General features: G+C 37.5%; 2 protein-coding genes across 4 annotated transcripts; one reads left to right on the forward strand and one right to left on the reverse strand.

Moving 5' to 3' along the window:
- The first annotated feature begins 1,547 nt into the window (after window positions 1-1,547).
- LOC104901674 (uncharacterized) lies at window positions 1,548-18,455 on the forward strand. Of its 3 annotated transcripts, none has more exons than XM_010689271.4 (12): window positions 1,555-2,727; window positions 5,584-5,860; window positions 6,015-6,200; window positions 7,691-7,828; window positions 10,573-11,034; window positions 12,325-13,384; window positions 13,473-14,689; window positions 15,378-15,565; window positions 15,651-15,806; window positions 16,347-16,581; window positions 16,939-17,252; window positions 17,849-18,455. In XM_010689271.4, exons 1-12 carry the CDS (start codon window positions 1,940-1,942, stop codon window positions 18,153-18,155), a joined length of 5,328 nt encoding a protein of 1,775 aa, XP_010687573.2. In that variant the 5' UTR covers window positions 1,555-1,939; the 3' UTR covers window positions 18,156-18,455. The 3 variants fall into 3 exon arrangements, with proteins under 3 accessions (XP_048490324.1, XP_010687573.2, XP_048490325.1); XM_048634368.2 differs by having other exon boundaries at window positions 2,586-2,727; window positions 5,630-5,860; XM_048634367.2 differs by lacking the exons at window positions 16,939-17,252; window positions 17,849-18,455 and adding an exon at window positions 16,775-16,932 and having other exon boundaries at window positions 1,548-2,727.
- Window positions 17,938-21,357, reverse strand: LOC104901863 (pectinesterase-like). Its single transcript, XM_010689489.4, has 2 exons — window positions 20,138-21,357; window positions 17,938-19,433 (listed from the first exon to the last, which is right to left on the reverse strand). The coding sequence occupies exons 1-2, from the start codon at window positions 21,237-21,239 to the stop codon at window positions 18,739-18,741; spliced, it is 1,797 nt and encodes a 598-aa protein (XP_010687791.4). The 5' UTR covers window positions 21,240-21,357; the 3' UTR covers window positions 17,938-18,738.
- Between the last annotated feature and the right edge of the window lie 210 nt (window positions 21,358-21,567).

A 21,567-nucleotide genomic window follows, 5' to 3' on the forward strand; every position in this document is an offset into this window, starting at 1 on the left:
ACTACTGAGATTTTGGTGGAGCACAAACAAAGATAGAAAGTCAATCTACTGGAGAAAGAGAACTATCCTGGAAAAACACAAATATGAAGGAGGCCTAAGCTTAAGAAATATGGAGCCAGCCAACGATTCTTTGCTGATAAAACAAGCCTGGAGAATTCACCACTCAAAAAACTCTGTGATACATCGCCTCTACCAAGCTAAATACAAAACAGACCCACTATCAGCTGGCCTGACATCAAGAATAAAATCCCCTCTTCAGCTTCCTATGCGTTCAGAAGTATGTGTAAAGCAACCTTCAAGGCTAGAAACCAATTTAAGCATCAGATAGGCGACGGTGCCAAAACAAGAATATTTGAAGATTGGTGGGTAGGGGAAACAAAAATAAACTATCATCAAAATTCATTTCCAAACCTCCCCCAAAATGCAAAAGTAGAGGACCTTATAATAGATGGGAACTGGAACACAATAACCGTTTGGAGTAATTTTTCAAGAGAAGAAGCAAGAAATATTCTGGCTATCAATCTTCCATCCTCCCAACTTCCAGATTCCTTCATATGGAGCCGGCAAAAGAATGGAGTGTACACTGCAAGATCGGGTTACTGGACACTCCTCATGAACAACAACTGTCAAATCCCAAGAACCAGTCCTGAAAGCTTCTCTTATCACTTATGGCATCTAAATGTTTTTCCTAAATGGAAAATGTTTATGTGGAAGATAGTGAACAAAATAATCCCGTCAGCAGAAAACCTCTCAAAAAGGAAAATCATAGTCCCTACAGAATGTCACCTCTGTGGTACTAATTATGAAACGATGGAGCATCTCTTCAGAGATTGTCAATACTCCAGCAAAATTTGGATAACAACTATGGGTATAAAGTCTACTTCCAGCCCTTGTATCCCTCTTCATATATGGGTCAAAAACTTCATGAGATTGCTAAAGGATAGAGATAAGGAAGAAGATGCTAAAGACTACCACCCAGGTACCAGCAAATTCATTGCAACTTTATGGGACATCTGGTTACACAGGAACGAAACTGTTTCAGAAACTCAAATCCGGATCCAAACAGGATAATGCTCTTGTATAAAGAGTCTATGATCAGACTGCAAACATTCCAAAACCCAAATAACAAAGGAAGTATGCAAAGGCAAAAAGAAAAGAATATCTCATGGACAAAAGGCAAGATCAAGACAAAAAGTATCACATGTGTACAAGTAGATGGAGCCTGGAAGAAAGGTAAGAAAGACAACTCCTGGGAAGCAGCGATAGCGTGGGTTGAAGAGGGTTCGACTACAATCTTCGAAGCACACAAAGTTCTAGCATCTTCCCCCATTCAAACAGAAGCTAAAGCACTTTATGAGTGTCTCAAATTTTGGTCGAATAAAACAAGCGCAATCTTTTTAAAGGTGGACTGTAGAGATCTGGTTAAGGAATTAGTTTCAAAGGAAGGCGAGAATATCGAAATCAGAAACATAGTGTCGAAAATTAGGAAAGTTGCGGACAGCTTTGACTTTATTTCTTGTAATTTTGTTAGTAGAAGTGAAGTGACCAATGCGCATAATCTAGCCATAAAAGCTAGGAAAAGCAAATAGAACCTTCACAACCTTTGTCAAAAAAAAAAATAAAAAAAATAAAAAAAATAAAACTACTTTTGTCGAACATACCCATAAACAACCTTCATACCTCTACTAAAATTTAGCAAAATAAAGTTTTTGGTAATTATTATGGACAGTTGAAAAGGTTGTAAAAGTAGGACCCACAAAACGCCACTGTTAGCCGCTAATTACCTTCCACCTCAACCTTTAAAACTCCAAACTGCCCACACTCCTACACGTCACTATCTTCTTTCTCCCCCACTCACACATCACTGATGACATCTCTCTAAATCCCCGCCATATTTCTCTCTCGAACTTTCCTCTCATTTCTCACTATCTCTTCTTCAATGGCGTTCTTCACTTCTCCCCAAATCAACCCTAATTCCGCCATTATTACTCCACCTTCAACCTCACTTCACCTCAACTCATCGTTTCGAAACCTCGAACTTCGTCTATGGAAGAAACGCCGTTTCAAGCGCAAATCCAAACTCTTCTTCACTCTCCGAAACTCTCTAGAACCTTCTTCATCTTCATCCTTCGATTTTCTCTCTCTTCTATCACTCAATTGGGTTCCACCAGCTGCTCTAGGGTTTGCTTCAGCTCTCGCAATCTCTCTCTCCAATCAAAAACCCAAAATCCCCAAATTAAATCCCGATTCTAGGGTTTCCGATATCGGAGAATGGCTACTCTTCTCTAGCCCTACTCCGTTTAATCGGTTCGTTTTTCTACGATGCGGTTCAATTTCGTTTGAAGGAGGAGAGGAGTATTTGGAGGATGTGAGTGAGAGATTAGTGAAGGAGGAGAAGCATTATGTGAGGTTAGATAGTGGGAGGATTCAGGGGAAGAATGATGGTGATGGTGATGAGGTGGAGGAGAGAGATAGCGTGTCCGTTGAGTATCAAAGGGTGTGTGTAGGGACTGATGATGGTGGAGTGATATCTTTGGATTGGCCTTCAAATTTGGATTTGAGTGAAGAGAGGGGATTGGATACTACTGTTTTGTTGGTGCCGGGGACGGCGGAAGGTAGTATGGATGATAATGTGAGGTCTTTTGTGGCGGAATGTTTGAGGAGAGGGTTGTTTCCGGTTGTTATGAACCCTCGTGGCTGTGCTGGTTCTCCTTTGACTACTGCTAGGTGAGTACTTGATTGAGTTTTGTTCAATGTTGTGTTAATTGTGGTTGTTGCAAGTGTATATGCTTTTATGTTCATAGTGGACTTGTTGCTAGTTATATAATGTGGATGTGTATAATGGTAATGAATAGTGTTTTCGACTTATTGACGATTTAGAATTCGTAGAAACAATCATTTTTGACACGGAAATGTAGCTAGATTTTGCTGTTCAGGATCCTTATGACCTGTTAGAGGTAAATTTTTGGTGGCTTCATCTATAGACTATACATACCACAGCACATTTGAGCATATAAGACGACTTCACTAGAAGAGCCTTTGTTATTCGCGGGTCATTTTGACACCCCTTTTGACCCAATGTAAAGAGTGGCTTTGTAGAAAATCTAATCATAATTTAGTACTAATTCAGGAAAGGTAGCAACTTATTTCTGGTTGTGCGAAAATAAGATAGGTGGAAATTGTTTCCTGATTGAAAAATTATGGGCAAATGAGCAACATGATACAAATTTCAAACAGATTGTGTGGGGGCAAGAATGGTGGTAGGCTGCTAACTACTAGCTAGGCTGCACAGATCTTTATTAGCAAATTAGTTTTTGGGTCCGAGCCATGCCTTGGATATTTCTTTTTGTTACATTTTAGTAGTTCAAGACGACATATGTCATTTGTGTAATTGTGTCCATTAGGCATTCTAATGTGCCTGTCATTGTCGCTTTCCTTTTTGTTTAGGGAATGCTAATTACAATAATTATTCTCGATACCTAATTCCTTTTATTGTATGGTGGGTGTTATGTTCACAATTTGTCTAACTACTTTACTTTATGATGCCCCATGTTATTTTGGTGTGCTACATTTCATTAGTTCAAGACATCAATGATGCTTATGTTTCTATTAATCTAGTTGTTTCGGCCTCGATTGTGACTTGTGTTTATTGTTGGGGTTTGCTCATTACATTAGGTGCCCCCCCCCCCCCCGGGAAGTAGTTTTATATATCTATAGTAATAAATATAATGACGTCTTGGCGTATAAAAAGTTCCTTTGTGTTTATGTTCAGGGTGTGCTCATTGTATTAGGTGTTTTCCCCCTACAGAAGTAGTATCTATATATCTATAGTATTAACATGTTGGCGTTTAAAAACCTTTGTGAAAAAGTTCCCCAAATGTCTCTAGGTACCTTTTGGAACAATTTAAAATATCGAATTGTAGTTTTTAATATAGTTCCCTATTTCCAAATCTAAGTTTTGCTTTCCAAAAGATCTTTGAACGGCGTGAAGTTCAATTTCCTAGAGCAATTCAACTTGTTACAAATTTGTTTGTTCCTTTTTCCAGTTTAAAATCATCTCAATACTAAGATTAGATTATTGAAGGTATTGAAACTATAATTTGTGAAGCTTGTTGTCAATTCAATAAGACTTATTGGTATTAGACTTATTGGTAGATCTTATGTTAAAAAAAAGGCAAAAGGATCTACTTTGTTCATTCTTTTACTATTGCAACATACTCCCTCTGTTTTTTTTTTATCATTTTCACTTTCGTATACGCGTCTCCCAATGCATCTCTTTGAACTTAATACATCTTTCATTATATATTAGTAAAAATTATAATGATTGAATATTAATAATGTAGTAATTGAGACGAATCGAACAAGACCCTCATGACTATATTTTTTCTTAGAAATTGAAAAAAATTGAAAAGATTCTCTTTAAGTATGAATAATCAATAATGTCAAGATTCCAAGTGAGGAAGATAAAAAAAAAAAAAAAACAGAGGGAGTACCTCTTTTGGTAACAAAAGTTATCCAATTGGACTACATTACCCTTATTAAGTCTACCTAAATCTATAGTTAATTATCCATCAACCAATCACATGGGTTCTTTTTGCCAAACGCCACTACCTTTATAATTTCTTTAAAATGTATTCCCGAACGATATGTTGCAATAAAAAAAAAAGGAGGAAGTAGTGTTTAACATTGGAATTTGTTTCAAGTAGGAGCTTTAGCTTGGTGGTAATATTAGGACAATTTAAGTAAGAGGTTAGGGGTGGGAACCTCTTACAATTTCTTTTAGTAATATTAATGATTGAAGTTTTGTATTGGCAAGCGTGAAAACTCATATGCTGCAATAGAAAAAGAACGGAGAAAGTATATAGATAGTATAGTGTTGCCTTGTTGGTAGGCTTTCCAGCTGCTTTTTGATCATGGTATTAGATAGTGGGTTTGTGTAGCTCCATAGAATGGTTAGAGGAACATCGTAAGTGCAAAGGAGAATGCATCTGACAGGCTGACACCATATTCTGTTAGCCATTTACTTATGTATGTAACTCTGTATTTCCTACTGAGTTAAAGTGCTTTTATACTCAATATTCACAGTTCCCGTACTTTATTTTCTGAATTTGAGGTACTCACTCTTCAGCACTATAAGAGTTGTTCAAACTTAGCAGCAGGTGATTTGGATGTTTCAAACTTTTTTGGATTTGGGTATCCTTTTCCAAGGATAGTACTCAAGTATGCATATTTATTTAAGGTATCGGGTAGTTGAATAATTCCTTTTTTTGTTGAGAAGCTTTAGGCAAGTTGTATTGAGTATCTTATGCCGAAAGAAGTCTGATCTTGTTTGCTGCCACATTTGGATAATAATATGGATAGTGGAGAGGTGCATGACGATTTTTAATTTTTTCATCTTCTTTTAACTGTGAATTTATGTTTCCGATGAAACTGCTGTTCTGTGGATCTCAATTGTGATATTTTTACATATTAAAATTTTTTCATAATTCTGTAAGCGAGTTTGTGAAACTGAATTGCTGCCATTCTTGTGATCTTTCTGTCTCAAAGCTGATGATGCATTGTTACAACCCGCTTCATATCTAGGTTATTTACAGCTGCTGACAGTGATGACATTTGCTCGGCTATACAGTTTGTCACCAGAGCAAGGCCATGGTCTACATTGACAGGAGTCGGCTGGGGTTATGGTGCGAACATGCTGACAAAGTACCTTGCTGAGGCTGGGGAAAAGACCCCTCTGACAGCTGTTACGTGCATTGACAATCCCTTTGACTTAGATGAGGCCACCAGGACTTCTCCTTACTCCACTACCATTGATAATAAGCTGAAGGGAGGCTTGATAGATATCTTAAAGTCTAACAAGGTAGACTCACAAGTATCAATTTACTAATAATTTGTATGGTATTAATTATATTTGGCCGGTTTACTAGTGTAGTAGTTTTATGTTGAGAATGTTATGATGATGTATTCTAGTATCTTTCCCATAATTTATCTGCAAGCATCATCTTATGTTTCAGGAACTTTTTCAAGGTAGGAGGAAAGGTTTTGATGTGGATAAGGCTTTGGCAGCTGAATCTCTTCGTGACTTTGAAAAGGCAATATCCATGGTTCCTTATGGATTTGATACAATAGAAGAGTTCTACTCAAGCTCTAGCACAAGATTGTTGGTGGGGGATCTGAAGATTCCTGTACTTTTTGTGCAGGTGTGTGACTTTCTGTATTGCAATATAATGGATTGTAAACATGCTCTGTTACCACATAACTTAAGTGTCTAAGTACCTTGCACTCTGTGAAATATGATCATTCATGCCATAGAGCAGAAAAGTGGGAATGGTAATTGGTAAGAAGCGCAAATGAGACGTACACTTCAGAAAATTAGATTCACAACAGTAACAAGTGCCTATGTGGGACTGGGATCCATTACATAAATTCCAGGGTGCCACAGGCCCACAGTTTCCTAATGAAGGCTATGCTTTTTCTAGTCCCAACATGGACAGAGTCCTCATCACTTTCCACAATTTTTCTTTAGTGTTTATCTTATTCTCTTACAATCCCCTTACGATTTTCCTGCATTTCCTCACTGGAGCATATGGATGCCCATTGACTGAATTCTTGTGAAGTTCTGACCATTCATCATTGTCTCTTCTTGTGTCTTCCACCCAAGTAAAACTCTCCGCAAAAAAAAGTACACCACAATGCGGTGAATATCTTCTTAACTTCATCTACTACTGCCGCAAGTAGGGAAAAATTCAAGTATGCCAATGAAACTGTTTAATAGCCTTTAGCTCTTCAATATATGTGTATGAAAATATATCTTTTAGGAGATGATGATATGGCTTGCTGACTTCAGTTGCTTTATTAGTGAACACTGAACAGTTTCTTGCTTACAACTCTTGTGAATTGTGATAGACTTCTGACCTATAGCTGGCAATGCTTTTTGGATATATTTTGTGTGCTCTCTGTTCATACGGAATGTATCTTAGTTGATAGTAATGACAGTGAGGAGCAAAAGTATTCCAAGGATATCATCAGGGTATCACTCACGTACTAAAGGCAGGCCAGGAACGAGAGATCATCATCCTCTGTCCGCTTATGCAGAAGAAACCTGCATATAAACTGAAATCTGAGATCAAAAATTAATGGATGAAGAAGATGATTTTGGTTGATAATATGGGAACTACAATATTTAGAGATAAACCCAAGCATTTGAGAAGCTTGTTCTTTCCCAAGAGCTAACTATAACTAATGAATTCTCAATAAGTATTATGATGATCCTCTCTCTCTATACTATTCTTTATTTACAGAATACTAGTTTCCTCTCCCCCTGCCCCCACTTCTCCTCAACTAACTTACTTCCTTCCTCAAACTACTGCTATCTTAGTAATTATGCAATGCCAATAGTGCCCTCTCTTTACAATAACATTTGTTACATTACCAAATGAATTTTTTTTATAAAAATTCCCCATTTCTTGATGAGTATAGGAGTTCTTTAATATAAGTACTTTTCTGTCCACTATTGTTTATCCTTTTAGAAATGAGAAAAGGAAATATAATTTTTTATAATGGCCTATGTTCTTTTTTTTTTTTTTAAATTATGTTGTTTACTAATAATACATAATGAAATTTTCCTGTCTTTTATATTGCGCATATTCTGTTAATGTGATTGACTCACTTGTACCTGTTCCCCATCTAGAATGACAATGGGACAGTACCTCTGTTCTCTATTCCCCGTGGGCCGATTGCTGAAAATCCATTTACCAGCTTGCTTCTGTGTTCTTGTTTACCATCTAATGTTGCTGCCATCTCATGGTACCAGAAAGTGGCAATTGAGGTAAAGCTTATCTTTTGCTTTGTGGATGTCATTGCTTCATTAACCTAATTTCGTGATGTTATTGTTTTCTTTTACATAAGTGGGGGTTGTACTTTGCCCTATTTGATCATGTCTTCTTTAATCTAAAGTAGTTTTATTGTACTTTGCATGCAAGGATGTGTTGCTGAAAGATGAGGCAGACACTTACGCTCTTCAATTTGCATCTCTTGTTTGGGGGTGGGGTGGGGCTTTTTAGTACTTTCAGAACTGTCCTCACCAATAACGTTGTGACTGGAGAGTATTCGTCCCTGATAAGAGTATAAAGGTGCAACTGGATTGCGTACTGCTGCGAATTAGCATAGTTTAAGCATCATTAATGACAAAAAAAAGGAAGAAGAAGAAGATTTGATTGATAAAATGAAAATACAGCAAAATGTAAAGTTATTCAAGCTTTCGAGAGGCTGCTTGATACTTTCCCAAATGAAATCTTAAAAGCTCACCAAAATACTCATCAATTTTCAACATGTTTTTCCTCTCTTTAACTTTCACTAGATATACCAATTTTCTTCTAACAAACTCCCTAGCTTATTTCTCCAAGCTACCTATACTAAATTCAAATAATGTCTATAACACCCCAGTTCATTGCACATACCTTCGCTTTAAGAGTTTAAGTGTTCAGAGATGAGACTTATGGGCCTGTTTGGTATCCTTGTCAATCTCCAGTTTTTTATATTATTTTTTTTTTTTTTTATAAAAGTAACTACATCCGTTTCTAAAATATTGTTACACTTTGACATTTTTCACTATTCACAAATTTCGCATTGACTATTGTTTGTGATTTATATGCAAGTATTATCATATGTGGGATCTTGTTAGATTCGTCTTAATATATATTTTATAAATATCTACTTTTTGTAATTTTTACAAATATATAACTAGAAATGTCAGTGCTCAAAGTGCATTGGCATGTGTGAAAAGTGAAAGTGCAACAATTTTTTGGAAATAGAGGTATTATATGCTATATGGTACAAACTATATAATGCACCCAAAAAGAACAATAGTCACTCTAATCATGTTTACAAAAGCTGGAAACTACTTTTTGTGGTGTCCATATCTTTGATTTCTCCCCTCCCCCAACCCCGGAATAGAAAAATGAAATAAAAAATGATACTGAATAGACCCTAAGAAATCAGGAGAACGGTGAAACAGATTAAGATTAGCAACTTCATCCTTCCAAGAAAGACAGCCTGTGAAAATGCATCATCACACGAGCTGCAGTAGACTGGCATAGTTTTGAAATGCGACTCCCATGTCAGGTGATATATAGTAACTCATCCTCATATTCCAAGGCGATGTTGATACAGACACTTGATGATTCATTTGACCAAAAACATGTTAATACCTCGCAAAATAGCTTAATTGGAATATTGGATACTTGAAACATACTAATGTCTAATGGACTAACGCTTTGGGCAAGGTTGAGTTTAATAGAGTGAACTAGTACATTTGTAAACGATTCTGAAACAGCTCAGTGAAAGCTGGTTCAATAAGTGATAAGCTTAAGATGATGCTATGTTCAATTTGATGTATATGTGAAAAATTTGATTGCATGCATATTATCCAATTCTACAATATAACTCTGTTCTTTAATTTACAATTACTACAATGTTTCTGGGGCTTCCCCCTGATTCAAGCTGGGTAGAAGTATAGGGGAGAGGGAGGAAGGAGGAGGAGGTATAAATTGATATGCTTACAGTTGTTACATATTTAATTGCGATGCTATTCAGTACCTGTACAACCTTTGATAATGATGATGGTATAATTGAACCCTTGATTCAAAGGAGATTGGCTGATCCATTTAACCAGATGACAACTTAGTGAGACTTTTGGTTTAGTTGGCTAGCTCAGTGTAAACTTACGCTGAATCATTGCATCCTAGACACATTCAATTTGTTGAAATTTTTTCAATGAATTTGCTCTGACCTATAGCTCTGACATCAAATATGGCTTGGTCCTCGCTTTATATATTTCTTCACGGTGCTGTATACAATTTTCAAGAGTTGACCTGTGTCATTTGGACCAAGGTCTGTTAAAATCAGAGGTTGGCCAAACTCTCAAGTCTCAGCTATCCCCTCCCAAAAAAAAAAAGAAATAAAAAGGAAATTTATAGAACATTGCAATTATTCCATACTCCAGTAATATCTGCTCACTTTAGACTGTTTTCTTTCTTTGACCTTTTGTGTATTACTAGGTCCACCTTCATGAAAGTCATTATTTTGCTTCTGCTCTGCCACCTAATTGATTATAGCATGAGATCTCTGCATAATTCACGCTATTGTGCATAAGCTTTACTTCCTATTTGTAAGAAAAATGTCGGTGGGAAATGGATGATGAATCGGTGATTTAGCATCTGAAAAGGGGTATAGTAATTAGTTACGGACTTATGGTAATAAGATCTGCAGTTTTAACTACAAGTTCATAGAATATTATATCTCAGTTGTCATCCTCTTTGCTATGTTTAATTGGAAGGTTCGAGAACCGCAGGGCATTAGAGATGGAAATACTTATTTTTGTGGTGGAACACTGTGAATATGACAATATCTTATGCTGTCATTATAAAGATCACATGTTCTCTGCTGCCCAGCATAGTCTTCTTCTTTTTTGGTAGTTCTAATTTAAATGTTTCTAGAAATATTTTGTTTATGTAAATTCATGTTTACTTCTCTTTTTTGTCTATATATCTCATACGAATATATATTATGAAGTGGCTCACTGCAGTGGAGCTTGGACTTCTAAAGGGTCGCCACCCACTTCTTCAAGATATAGATGTTACTATCAATCCTTCAAAAGGTTTAGCTCTTATGGAAGGAAGAACATCTAATACAAGTGGCAGGCTTGATAGAGTCTTGGATTTAGGCAAATTAGATAATTTAGATGCATATGTGGATCCTATGAAGGAATTGCTTACAGAGACTGATGCTATAGCCAGTACTAATCCAAGATTCAATCAGAAGTCGCTGAGAAATCAGGCTCTTGGTGAGCATGTTCTGAGTGAAACAAATGGTGCTTTCCCAGATGGCACCTTGAAAGATGAAGATTCCACTAAAGACACGGGAACCAGTCAAGTGGAGAGTGATGCAGGCCAAGTGTTGCCAACAGCACAGGTTGTTATGAATATGCTTGATGTGACTATGCCTGGGACTCTAAAAGAGGAAGATAAGAAGAAGGTAATTTTTTTTTTTAAGATTGAACTGTTTGAAGTCTTTGAACTTGAATATTACAATGATGCTGATAATTTTATTTCTCTTTTTCTAATATATGAGTGCTAATGAGGTTTATTTTCTATTGTTACTCATGTAAAAGATAAAGAACATCACATTGTAACATTACCCTAATGCCTTTAATGAGGCTTCTACATCGAATGGGGAGGCAGGCTTAAAATAGATATAATATGAAGAGCATATCCTACTACAATTTTAAAGAGGTTGCTCCCATTATGTCTTTGATGCAGTAGACAGTTGATTGGTCTTAATGTAATTAGTACATTGGAAAAGAAGCAAAGGACAGCTTAGATAAACATTCATTTGTTTGTTCTAGTCTAAATTGATACAAATTGCCTATTTGTAACATTTGCAACTCTATTGAAGACATAATATTGTAAGCTGATTTGCCTTTTATGGGCAAATTTTTAAATGATGGGATGTGATAGGACCAATAAAACTGCTTCCAATTGATATCCGCTCAAGAGCAAGCTAACTCAACCAAGTATCCTCTCTTGAGGACAGAGGTTAATATTTTTATTGGCTGCCCTCCTGATTTTGAGGACTCAAAGCATTGAAGGATCCCCAAATCGCCACTTTTATTAGTTTAGAGTGGTGTTCGTCACAGCAGTTCTATGCAGGTTTTCATCACTAGTTTGATTCTCACTAGTCATCCCAAAAGTATTGTGCAGAAGAAGTTGATGACCAATATGATCAACTTGTATAATTAATAGCTCCGGAACACCCTTGCTGAACTTCTTGTCAGGCATTTGTTTTGCACAACCAAGAAGGTTTTGATGCCATGATAGGTTTGTGATATGATTGGTGTTCTGTGCCTTGTAATGTGAAGAGAGCAGTTGCTGTTGGTATGTACTTTTATTTCATTCTAGTACGTGAAGTGCGCAAACCTGCACTCTACAGGTCACCCAAGATCAAGGGGATCAAATTTAGCAAGGGTTCTTAGTGTACTATATGTTAAGCAATGTATATGCATTTTCTTCCAATTCACAACCCTGATTTGCTTTCTGCATTTTAAAATCAATTACAGCTAATGACATTCACATGGAGTCACTATAAATTTTGATGTAAAATAATATCTGAGTCCTCTGTAGCTCACATTTGTCTGCACCTTGTAGAATGTGCACTGAGCTTTTATTCATTGGAACATGCTGGATCTCATTGTTCAACTCGAAAATAATGCAGTGGAGGACCAACTTTCTTTATTATTCATTATGATCAATCATCTTCGATTTGTAGGTCCTAGCAGCTGTTGATCAAGGTGAGACGCTTATCAAGGCGTTACAGGATGCTGTCCCCGAGGATGTCCGTGGCAAACTTACGAGTTCTGTTTCTGACATTCTCCAAGCACAAGGGAAGAGTTTGAATTTTGATAAACTACTGAGCATCAACCGTAGAGCTGATGCTGTATCTGGTTTGAAGTCAAAGAACAATGCGAACTTGCATACCGACTCCAAAACTGATAGTAATGTTCCTCCTTCAGATATCAAAGCTTCAGAAGATACTAGAACAGATGGAAATGATAATGATCAAGTTGATGCGGATAAGCTTGGTAGTGAAGATAGTGGGACTCAGCCGCCAAAAACATCTGTCAAATCTGATATTTCGGAGTCTAAAGCTGTGAACAGTGACGATGATACAGGCTTGACAAAAGGTTTGAGTGAATCTCAGAACATCGACGAAAAACTTGATAATGAGGCTTCTGCCAAGAAGGTAAACCAGCTTTCTGAATCTAATGAGGATGGGTCTGAGAGTGCTGCCAAAATGAACTCATCTAGCAATAGTGCTGGCGTCACCAACGATGGAGCAGTTATGCAGAGTAATAGGTCCCAAGATGATGAAACAAACCAGAAAGAGAGCAGCATCCCTGGAAAAGTTGGGGAGTCCAAGGATTTGTCTGACGAGCAAATTAAGTCAAGCTCAGCTGCTGATAGTAGACCGGCTGATACAAATGAAGCAACAGCATCTCCCACGTCTGACAGCCAAGTGTCTGAAAAAAGAGATGATGATAAAATCAAGGGTGAAATTGTTCAACCTCCGGCTGATCAGAACAGAGCTTCCACAAGCACCGATTTCAGTGTTTCTCAAGCTTTAGATGCTTTGACAGGGATGGATGACTCAACACAGGTGGCTGTCAATAGTGTTTTTAGTGTCCTTGAAGATATGATTGCTCAGCTGGAGGAGAAAAACAGAGAAAGCATAGTCAATCAGGGGAGTGAGAATAAGGATGTTGTGAATGGTTCAGTTATTGAGAAGGATTGCACTAGCAATGAGCTCCAACTAGAAAAACAAACAGATGGTGAGATTAAAGTTCAATTGTTTGCTGACTCGTAAAGTCTTCCTGTGTATTTTCTGTGGTTATCTTACTGATTCACAGCTTGATGCAGTGGAAGATGAGGAAGATACAATTCCTCTGGACATGGAAGTAGGCAATGGACACGATAGCAACAGGAGTACAGAAAGTAGTTCAATTATAGCTGCTAGCAAAGAAAAGAATATTGAGAAGCTTAACCTGATCGCCAATAAACCAGAAGCAACAAATATTGATGGAATGATGAACATTAGTAAAAACTCTTTTTACATGACATTAGATCCAAATGTAAGTGCAATAGTCAAAGAGTCCTTCCTGAAATACATCCTTGCAGAGATCCAGAAAGTAAAATATGCCGACAGGGATTCAACCAACCCTCCGTTTCTTGATTATACTCCAGAACTTGGGAACTATCTTCTGCTAAAACAACCTGGTGGTTTACATGTTGCTGTAATAAACAACAACAATGACAGAAAGAAGAACTCCAAGCTACTACAGAAAGATAATGTTACGGATAGTGTTATTGAGCCATCCTATGTTATTTTAGACAAGGAACAGGAGGAACAAGGTGAAGAGCTAGTGGAGAAATTGCATGACAAACCTGTGAGCCATGATAATCATTTGGAAGAGTCAAAATCTTTTGTTAAGAGCACTTTACTTAATTCTCTGAAAGTTGAAGTTAGCCGTAGGCTTAATGCACTGAACATGGAAGATATGGAAGCTGCTCTTGCAGCAGATATAGAAGGAGTGGCAGATGCTGTCTATCTGGCAGTTCAACATGATGAAGAGCAGAATCAGAAGCTCTTGTTTTCTGGCTATGACCCTGATTTTCAAGAATGGAGCAGGCTTAATGGGAACCGTATCATAGAAGTGATTACTGAGGCAGTTCAAAATAGCAGCTACCTGAATAAAGTGTTGCCTATTGGTGTTATCGTAGGCTCTATTTTGGCTGCTTTGAGAAATTGCTTTGATTTGGCTTCTGAATATTGCAATAATAGTGCTGCTGGTTTACTGGACTTGGATCAAGATCACATTAGTGTCTCGAAGCCTGAGGACCAACTTCGACAAGATGTGGTCATTCAGCTTCCTATTGATGGAATCGACCATGATCTTAATCCAGGGAAGAATTTGAGGAAAGATGAGGGAAGTGTTGCATTGAATACTCTTGACGAAGATGACAGTGACGAAGACGACAGAGCTGAGGCTAAATCCAAAAGTTTAAGTCAGGACACTCTCATGGTTGGTGCTGTTACAGCTGCACTTGGAGCCTCTGCTCTACTATCAAATCAGCAGGTACTTAGTCACCGTTCTGAAGTATAATTTCTTACACATATTTTCTTCCAGAATCACAGTTCTGAAGTATCTTTCTTATACACATATTTTCTTCGAAATATGGCTGTCTTACCTTTTTATTCAAACGGGATTCGGGATTCGCATTCATTGAAGTGATGGGTGCATCCGTTTTTTATTTATCTCAAATTCTCAATACTAAGTTCTTGTCTGATTCTCAGAAAAAACCTGAATGTGATTATTGAGATGTTTTTGTTTTCCACTAAGATCACCTACTCTTAGATTTGAATAATCTCACACTTGTATGAATTAGCACTTCGTGTTAGCATAAAGCATCGTCAATAACAATAGTGCATGCAACCACCAGATTGAGTCCAGCACTGGTGGATTCTCAAAGGTTAAAGTGCTTGTAGTCTTACCTTTAGATGAAAGTCATGACATATGTTGAACTATTAAACAGAGGAGAGGATTTAGGTGATTGATTGTGAAGGATCTGTTTGTCGCGAATGCAGTATCTGACTGACTGACATGTTCTTTTTTTCATTTTTCCCCATATTGCAAAATTGTAGAATGTAAGGCATAAGTTGGCTAGCATAGTCAGTTTGGTTGGTCTTGTTCTGGGTGCCGTGACTTTGTTGTCGTTTCGGTTCTGTTCGTTGGTTTTGATCTCTGGCTATTCATATGGTCATAGGAGAATTTAATGGGACATGACAATTCTGAAACTTCAGAAGAGAAACATATGACGAGTGAACCTATCAAGTTAGAGGAGATGGTGGATAACAATAACCAGAATATTGTAACAAGCCTGGCTGAGAAGGCAATGTCTGTTGCTGCTCCAGTGGTTCCTACTAGGGAAGATGGAGCCGTGGATCAAGAAAGGTTTGAATGTGACTTTTGTCATTTTCTTTTCTCTGATTCTCTTTGTTGCTGTGGATGTTTATCCGTTGTATTGTTGCTTGAACAGGATTGTCGCAATGCTGGCAGAATTGGGCCAGAGAGGTGGTGTGCTAAGACTTGTTGGCAAATTAGCTTTACTTTGGGGTGGTTTTCGTGGTGCTATGAATCTGACGGATAGGCTAATCTCATTTTTCCGAGTCGCTGATCGGCCTTTATTGCACAGGTGATATGTGTTGCATGTTTTTCAATATGATTTGAAATCACTGTTTGTATGTTAATTTAAATAATTGCATATAGCCTTTCTTTGTTTGTGTTCTTGTGTGGAGAGATTTTAGCTTTTTTGTGCACTGTACTTCCTTTTGTTTCTTTTTTTCTTTCTTTTTTTTAAAGAAAAGATGGTAACTTGTCAGGTTACTATTATTTTTTTAAAAAATCTTAATCAGGGTTAGCTCATTCTCCTACTATCCAGTGTATAAATTGAGCTATTCCACAGTTCCCACTGTCCTAGAACAATTAGGATGCAATCTCTGCTACTTTCTGAGTAGCTAACCCTTTTAAATTTAAGTCCTGGACATGGTAATCAAAAAGAAAATTCGGTAAAAGATTACCTTGTTTCACTAAGGGAGCGATGGAAAGGTTGCTAACCTTCACTTTATGCCATGGGCCTCATGGCTATAACCTTCTTGTGGCCACTTGTTTATTTCATATATATGATGTCCATGTGCCCCTCCAGTGTTTTCTTTCCTAATATTTTCTTTCACAGGGTACTTGGTTTTTCCTGTATGGTGCTAGTATTGTGGTCCCCTGTGCTGGTGCCGCTGCTGCCTATTCTTTTTCAGAACTTCACAACACATAGTTCATCTAGGATTGCTGAGCTAACCTGTGTTGTTGGTCTTTACACTGCTGTCACAATACTCATCATGCTGTGGGGTAAAAGAATACGAGGATATGAGCATCCATTAAAGCAATACGGACTGGATCTTACATCATCAAGAAAGGTATTATTTGTAGTTGTAGGCTGTAGCAGCGATTTCTCATCTAAAGCATATGACAACTATTTGTATTTCAACTCTTTAATGCATTTATCAAAGCAAAAACTCATTTACCAGAAGAAAAAAAAGGCAACTACAGATGATTATAGAAGCCATCTTAATGATTCATGAGCATGATATGTATGTTGTGGGCATTAAGGGCAAGAGAGTGAATACTGGAACTTAAGGTGGTGACGGAGCTTACCTTTTCTGGCCTGAACCCTATCAACGAAGGAGAGGTGTGGGATGAATATGGAAGTAGAGAAGATGAGAATATAAACTACAGGTGGGAATTTTCAACTGACTCGATTCTTTCTCATACAGGTGCAACATTTCTTGATAGGGTTGGTTGGTGGAGTGTTGCTAGTTGTGTCGATACATTCTCTAAATGCATTCCTTGGTTTTGTCAACCTTACATTACCATCAAATTTTAGTTCGTCTTCCTTGAATCTTACTGCCAAAATCAAAGCACATGGTCAGCTGTTTCTATTGGCTGGTCAAGGTTTTTTGATGGCCGCTGGTGTTGCTTTTGTCGAAGAACTGCTTTTCAGATCATGGTTGTTAGAAGAAATTGCAGTCGACCTTGGTTATCATCCTGGAATACTTATATCAGGACTTGCATTTGCGTTATCACAGAGGTATGTCTGCTTAGTTTCAGTTGGCTTGGAATGTGTATCTGGTCTGTCTGTATTCCACTTCCAATAGAAAAGCTAAAAGATGAGTGATAGAAGAAGAGAGGAAGTAGAAGAGAGTGTCTGATTTGGATACTTTCAGTATTCTCACGGTGCCTTGTATTATGTATCTTGATTGGGCTTAAGTGCTTAACTGATTTTTTTTAAAAAAGCCTAGTCCATAGCCTAGTGGGCATAGCACTTCAACCCTTCCCCTAAAACCCTAACAACACTTAATTCCTCATTTCCTAAATCTACTAGGTTGGCGTTGTGCTTGATTTATTTCATCGAGAAACTAGAGTTTTAAAAAGTCGGATTTTTGGACTGGATCCAATCTAGAGTATGAAAATTTGGATTGGATTGGATTGGATTGGATCGGATTCAAACTCTAATTGGTTTGGATTCGGATCCAAATTTTGTTCAGATCGGATTGGATTAGGCCCTAATCCAAACCGTACACCGAACTTTCACCCCTAACTCTCACTGATGCCTGTTTGCCATTCACATTGTTCTTACAGTGATTAGCAAAATGTTCTCAACCATTCCTCTTTCTGGATTTCCAGGTCTTGGCAGGCTGTTCCTGGGCTATGGCTGTTGTCTATGTGTCTTTCTGGGGTTCGGTTGCGAAAGGATGGCAGCCTTTTCATTCCCATTGGACTGCGCACTGGGCTCATGGCTTCCAGTTATATATTACAATCAGGGAGTTTTTTGGTTTACCTGCCAAAGTTTCCATGGTGGGTTGTTGGTACGCACCCCTTCCAGCCATTTAGTGGAGTAGTAGGGCTTCTCGTTGCTTTATTATTAGCAGTGGTTCTATATCCGAGGCAACCTGGACTAATGGAAAGAATTCCTCGTACTATCCGGGCATGAAGCTTTTCTATGAGAGCCTATGAATGTGAAGAAGAGAGATATCAGTTATATGATCCTTATACGGTTCATTTGATATACTTGAACATATGGTGATTGCTAGGGTAATTGCATATATAAAGGACAATGTTATTACCTTCTGCAAGGTGAACCATGGGAGTGGAGGTGAATAGGATTTGTATTTTTTGACTATACAAACGCAGAAAAGATTCTGCTTCAATCAAATGTAAATAATCGTGACAGATATACTTATACACAATAAACTTGTAACAATATAAATGTTTATAGAAAATTTTGTCAACATTTTTGCGTAAGGTGCTGCATGTAGGTTTCGAGCTGAAACATCAAATTTGTATATATGAAAATATCAGCAATAATTTCTCCCATTTCTTGCTGTTTTATCATGAGTGATACAAGGAAGAAATAACATGCTTTTTGTATTTCTGTAAGGGAGGTTCTCCCGACAAAAAGCTGTTGCATAGTACTATTAGTATGACGGATGACTTTATGACGGACTTGGTCATCGTATTATGGTAAAAGAATGGCATGTACAGAAAGTGTCCTAGAACTATCTGCAGATAATTCTTCACAGATCATGGAACAGAGGGAACCAGGTGCTCTGCAACCAGTCATCAGATCCATGCAGGAAAGCTCCAACGGTAAATCTCTTTGCTAGATCTTCAGTACAATTCTTCTTATACCCTCTCCATTTAACCCTATATCTGGTATCTGCTCCAGGTCCGAAATTCCTGTACTCGATGTAATCTACAGTATCCAAATTGCTGTATTTATCCCATTGAGACCATCCCAATGGATGTATTAGGTCTCCAAGGTAACTCTTCATTATGACCGTCCTCGAGTAGTTCCGCCACGGGCGACCCAGAAAGGTGAAAGATCGTCTGCGGTCAAGAAGAGAGAAGTTTGGGGCAGCCTTGATTGTGCAGTTGTGTAGAGAGAAGCCTGTGTTCTGATTAGGGTCCTCTCTGCTTTGAGCAGTGATCATGTTGCTCTGCCCAAGAATAGGTTTTCGGGCTAAAATATGGCAGTTGTGAAAAACGGCTGCTGCATTTCCGAAGATAAAATCGATGGTGCCTTGTATAATACATTCCCGGTAAAATTGGCGAAGGGAATGAGCATAGAGAGTGTCTTGGTTGGAGGTGAAGTTACAGCGGAAAAAAGCAGAGTTTGAGGTTACTCTGATTGCTACTGCCTGGTACATCTCTGGACTTGCTGTGTTCTCTACTGTCAGGTCTCTGGCTAGAAACCTGTCTCCAATTACAGCTGCAGAATTAAAGCCAATACAATTTACCATTAGTTTTCCCCCTTTTCTACACTTTAGTTTATTTTAATTATAGTAATTCTATTAATCTAAGGCCGTAGCATTTCATGTATCACTGTATCAAGAAGGTATGTAATTATTAGCAGGGGAACTTTATGTACCACAGGTAATAATGTTGATGTTTATGGCCGTAGCATTCGAGAATAAGCTATCGTTTTGCTCTTGCTTAACTTTTGACCATAGGTTCTTACCAATGAAGCTATAGTCAATATTATATTCGTACATTCTAATGTGAACTTAATACTTCTTTCGTTAAGTTTTAAATGCAACAAAGGAGTATTATTTATGAGATATAAAATATTCATTTGTTGTATTTAAAACGAAACGGAGGAAGTAATATAAAATATTTCTGTAAAAATAGTAGTGGTTAAAGAAATTTTATGAAGGTTGCGCAATAAGCGATAAACAAAAATGAGAAGTTTATTATGAGATGACGTATCGTCTTTAAAACCATCTGTTTTTTGATGGCAAGATAATTTCCCATGAATGGCAAAATAATTTTACCAACAATTAAGTGAGCAACAATTTATTTACCAACAACCAACTGTTTCCAAAAAAAAGTTAAACAAAAAACTACTAATTTTACCTAATTAAGAACATAGACAATATGAAAAAAGACAATTGGGAAAAGAGAAAGAGGGTTTACTCAATGTTGCTGAAGCAAAGGTAGAAAACCCATCAACAATACTTCTGTTTCCACTAATCAAACTGGAATTAATTCCATCTCCAATCAACATTATATTCATCTTATTTCTTGGAATTTCCACATTCTCTTTATAAATTCCCGCCTTTATTTTAATCACATACCTACTTAAACTCATATTTGGCGCCATTTTTATTGCTTCACCAATTTTTCTGTAATTTCCACTCCCATCACTAGCAACCACTACATTTGGCTTCAATCTATAATTCTTGCTCCCCATCATCCTTCTCTCCTTCTTACTCATCCATGTCGGAAAGCGAAACCCGCTTTTCGATCTTTCAAGGGAAGATAACTGTTGATTATGCAAGAACAACTCATCTTCTTGTTCTTGTTTTATCATCTCCTCCATATGTTTGATAATTGCCAGAGAATTACTAATCATATGAATAATGGGTTTCAGTTTAATCTCAAGATAGATTCTTAGACCCTTTTTTTTATGGAATATTGAATGCATTTCCTCCAAATCATAAAACCCATCAATGCAAGTATTCTCATTAGTCATGGCAGCACTCAAAAGGGTCTTTAAATTTCCATAAAACGGACGAAAAATTCCGAAAGAACTACGAAGATCATTCAATGCCAATGCTAATTCATAGAGGGTTTGATCAAGCATGTCAAGACAGTCATTGAAAGCAGACTTTTCTTGCAAATTGAGCACATGATGAGCAAAAAAGTTAATGATTTCGGGTTGAGAACTCGAAACAAGACTGATTGTGTGGTTGATCGAGGCCTCGACAAGGCGGGCGAGGGTGGTGGTGTGAGTGGAAGTGGAAATGGGGGATGGAGAGAGAGTTGAGAGGCAAAGTGATGGGTAGAGAGTGGAAGAACAAGCAGTTTTGATTATTGGGTTTAGAGTTTGAAGTGAAGGAAGTTGTTTAATGGTGTTTTGGGAGGTTTCTTGGATGTTGGAATTGGGTTGTGTAAGTAAGAAAATGGTGAAAAGAGAAACCATGAAAATGATGAAGCAGAGGAAGGAAAAAACGGCTTTGTTTTGAGTCTTTGTTGCAGAGTTCTTGGTTATGGTGGTTGTTGAAGTTTCCTCCATTTTTAAGAGAGATGAAGTTCTTGATTATGGTGGTTGTTGAAGCTACTGATGTTTGAACTTTGAAGAAGTATGTTTATGACGAGAATTTGCAGTGATTTTATCAGTTCTTATTTCTGATGAAGTAAGCAATATGAAACAAAAGCTTAGAGGTTAGAAGAGAAGAAAATAACGTAACACCTTTATACAACTTTTTATTTATAATTTCTGTTTTGATAGACATATACTAGACATTAACCTGAGCTGGTTTGGTATGGGTATTGGATAGGGCCACAGGGGTGCTAATTAGCCTAACCGGCTCAAATGATTTAAGCTCGGCTCAATATTATTT

This window comes from Beta vulgaris, chromosome 8 (assembly GCF_026745355.1).
Source record: "Beta vulgaris subsp. vulgaris cultivar EL10 chromosome 8, EL10.2, whole genome shotgun sequence".
NCBI lineage: Eukaryota > Viridiplantae > Streptophyta > Magnoliopsida > Caryophyllales > Amaranthaceae > Beta > Beta vulgaris.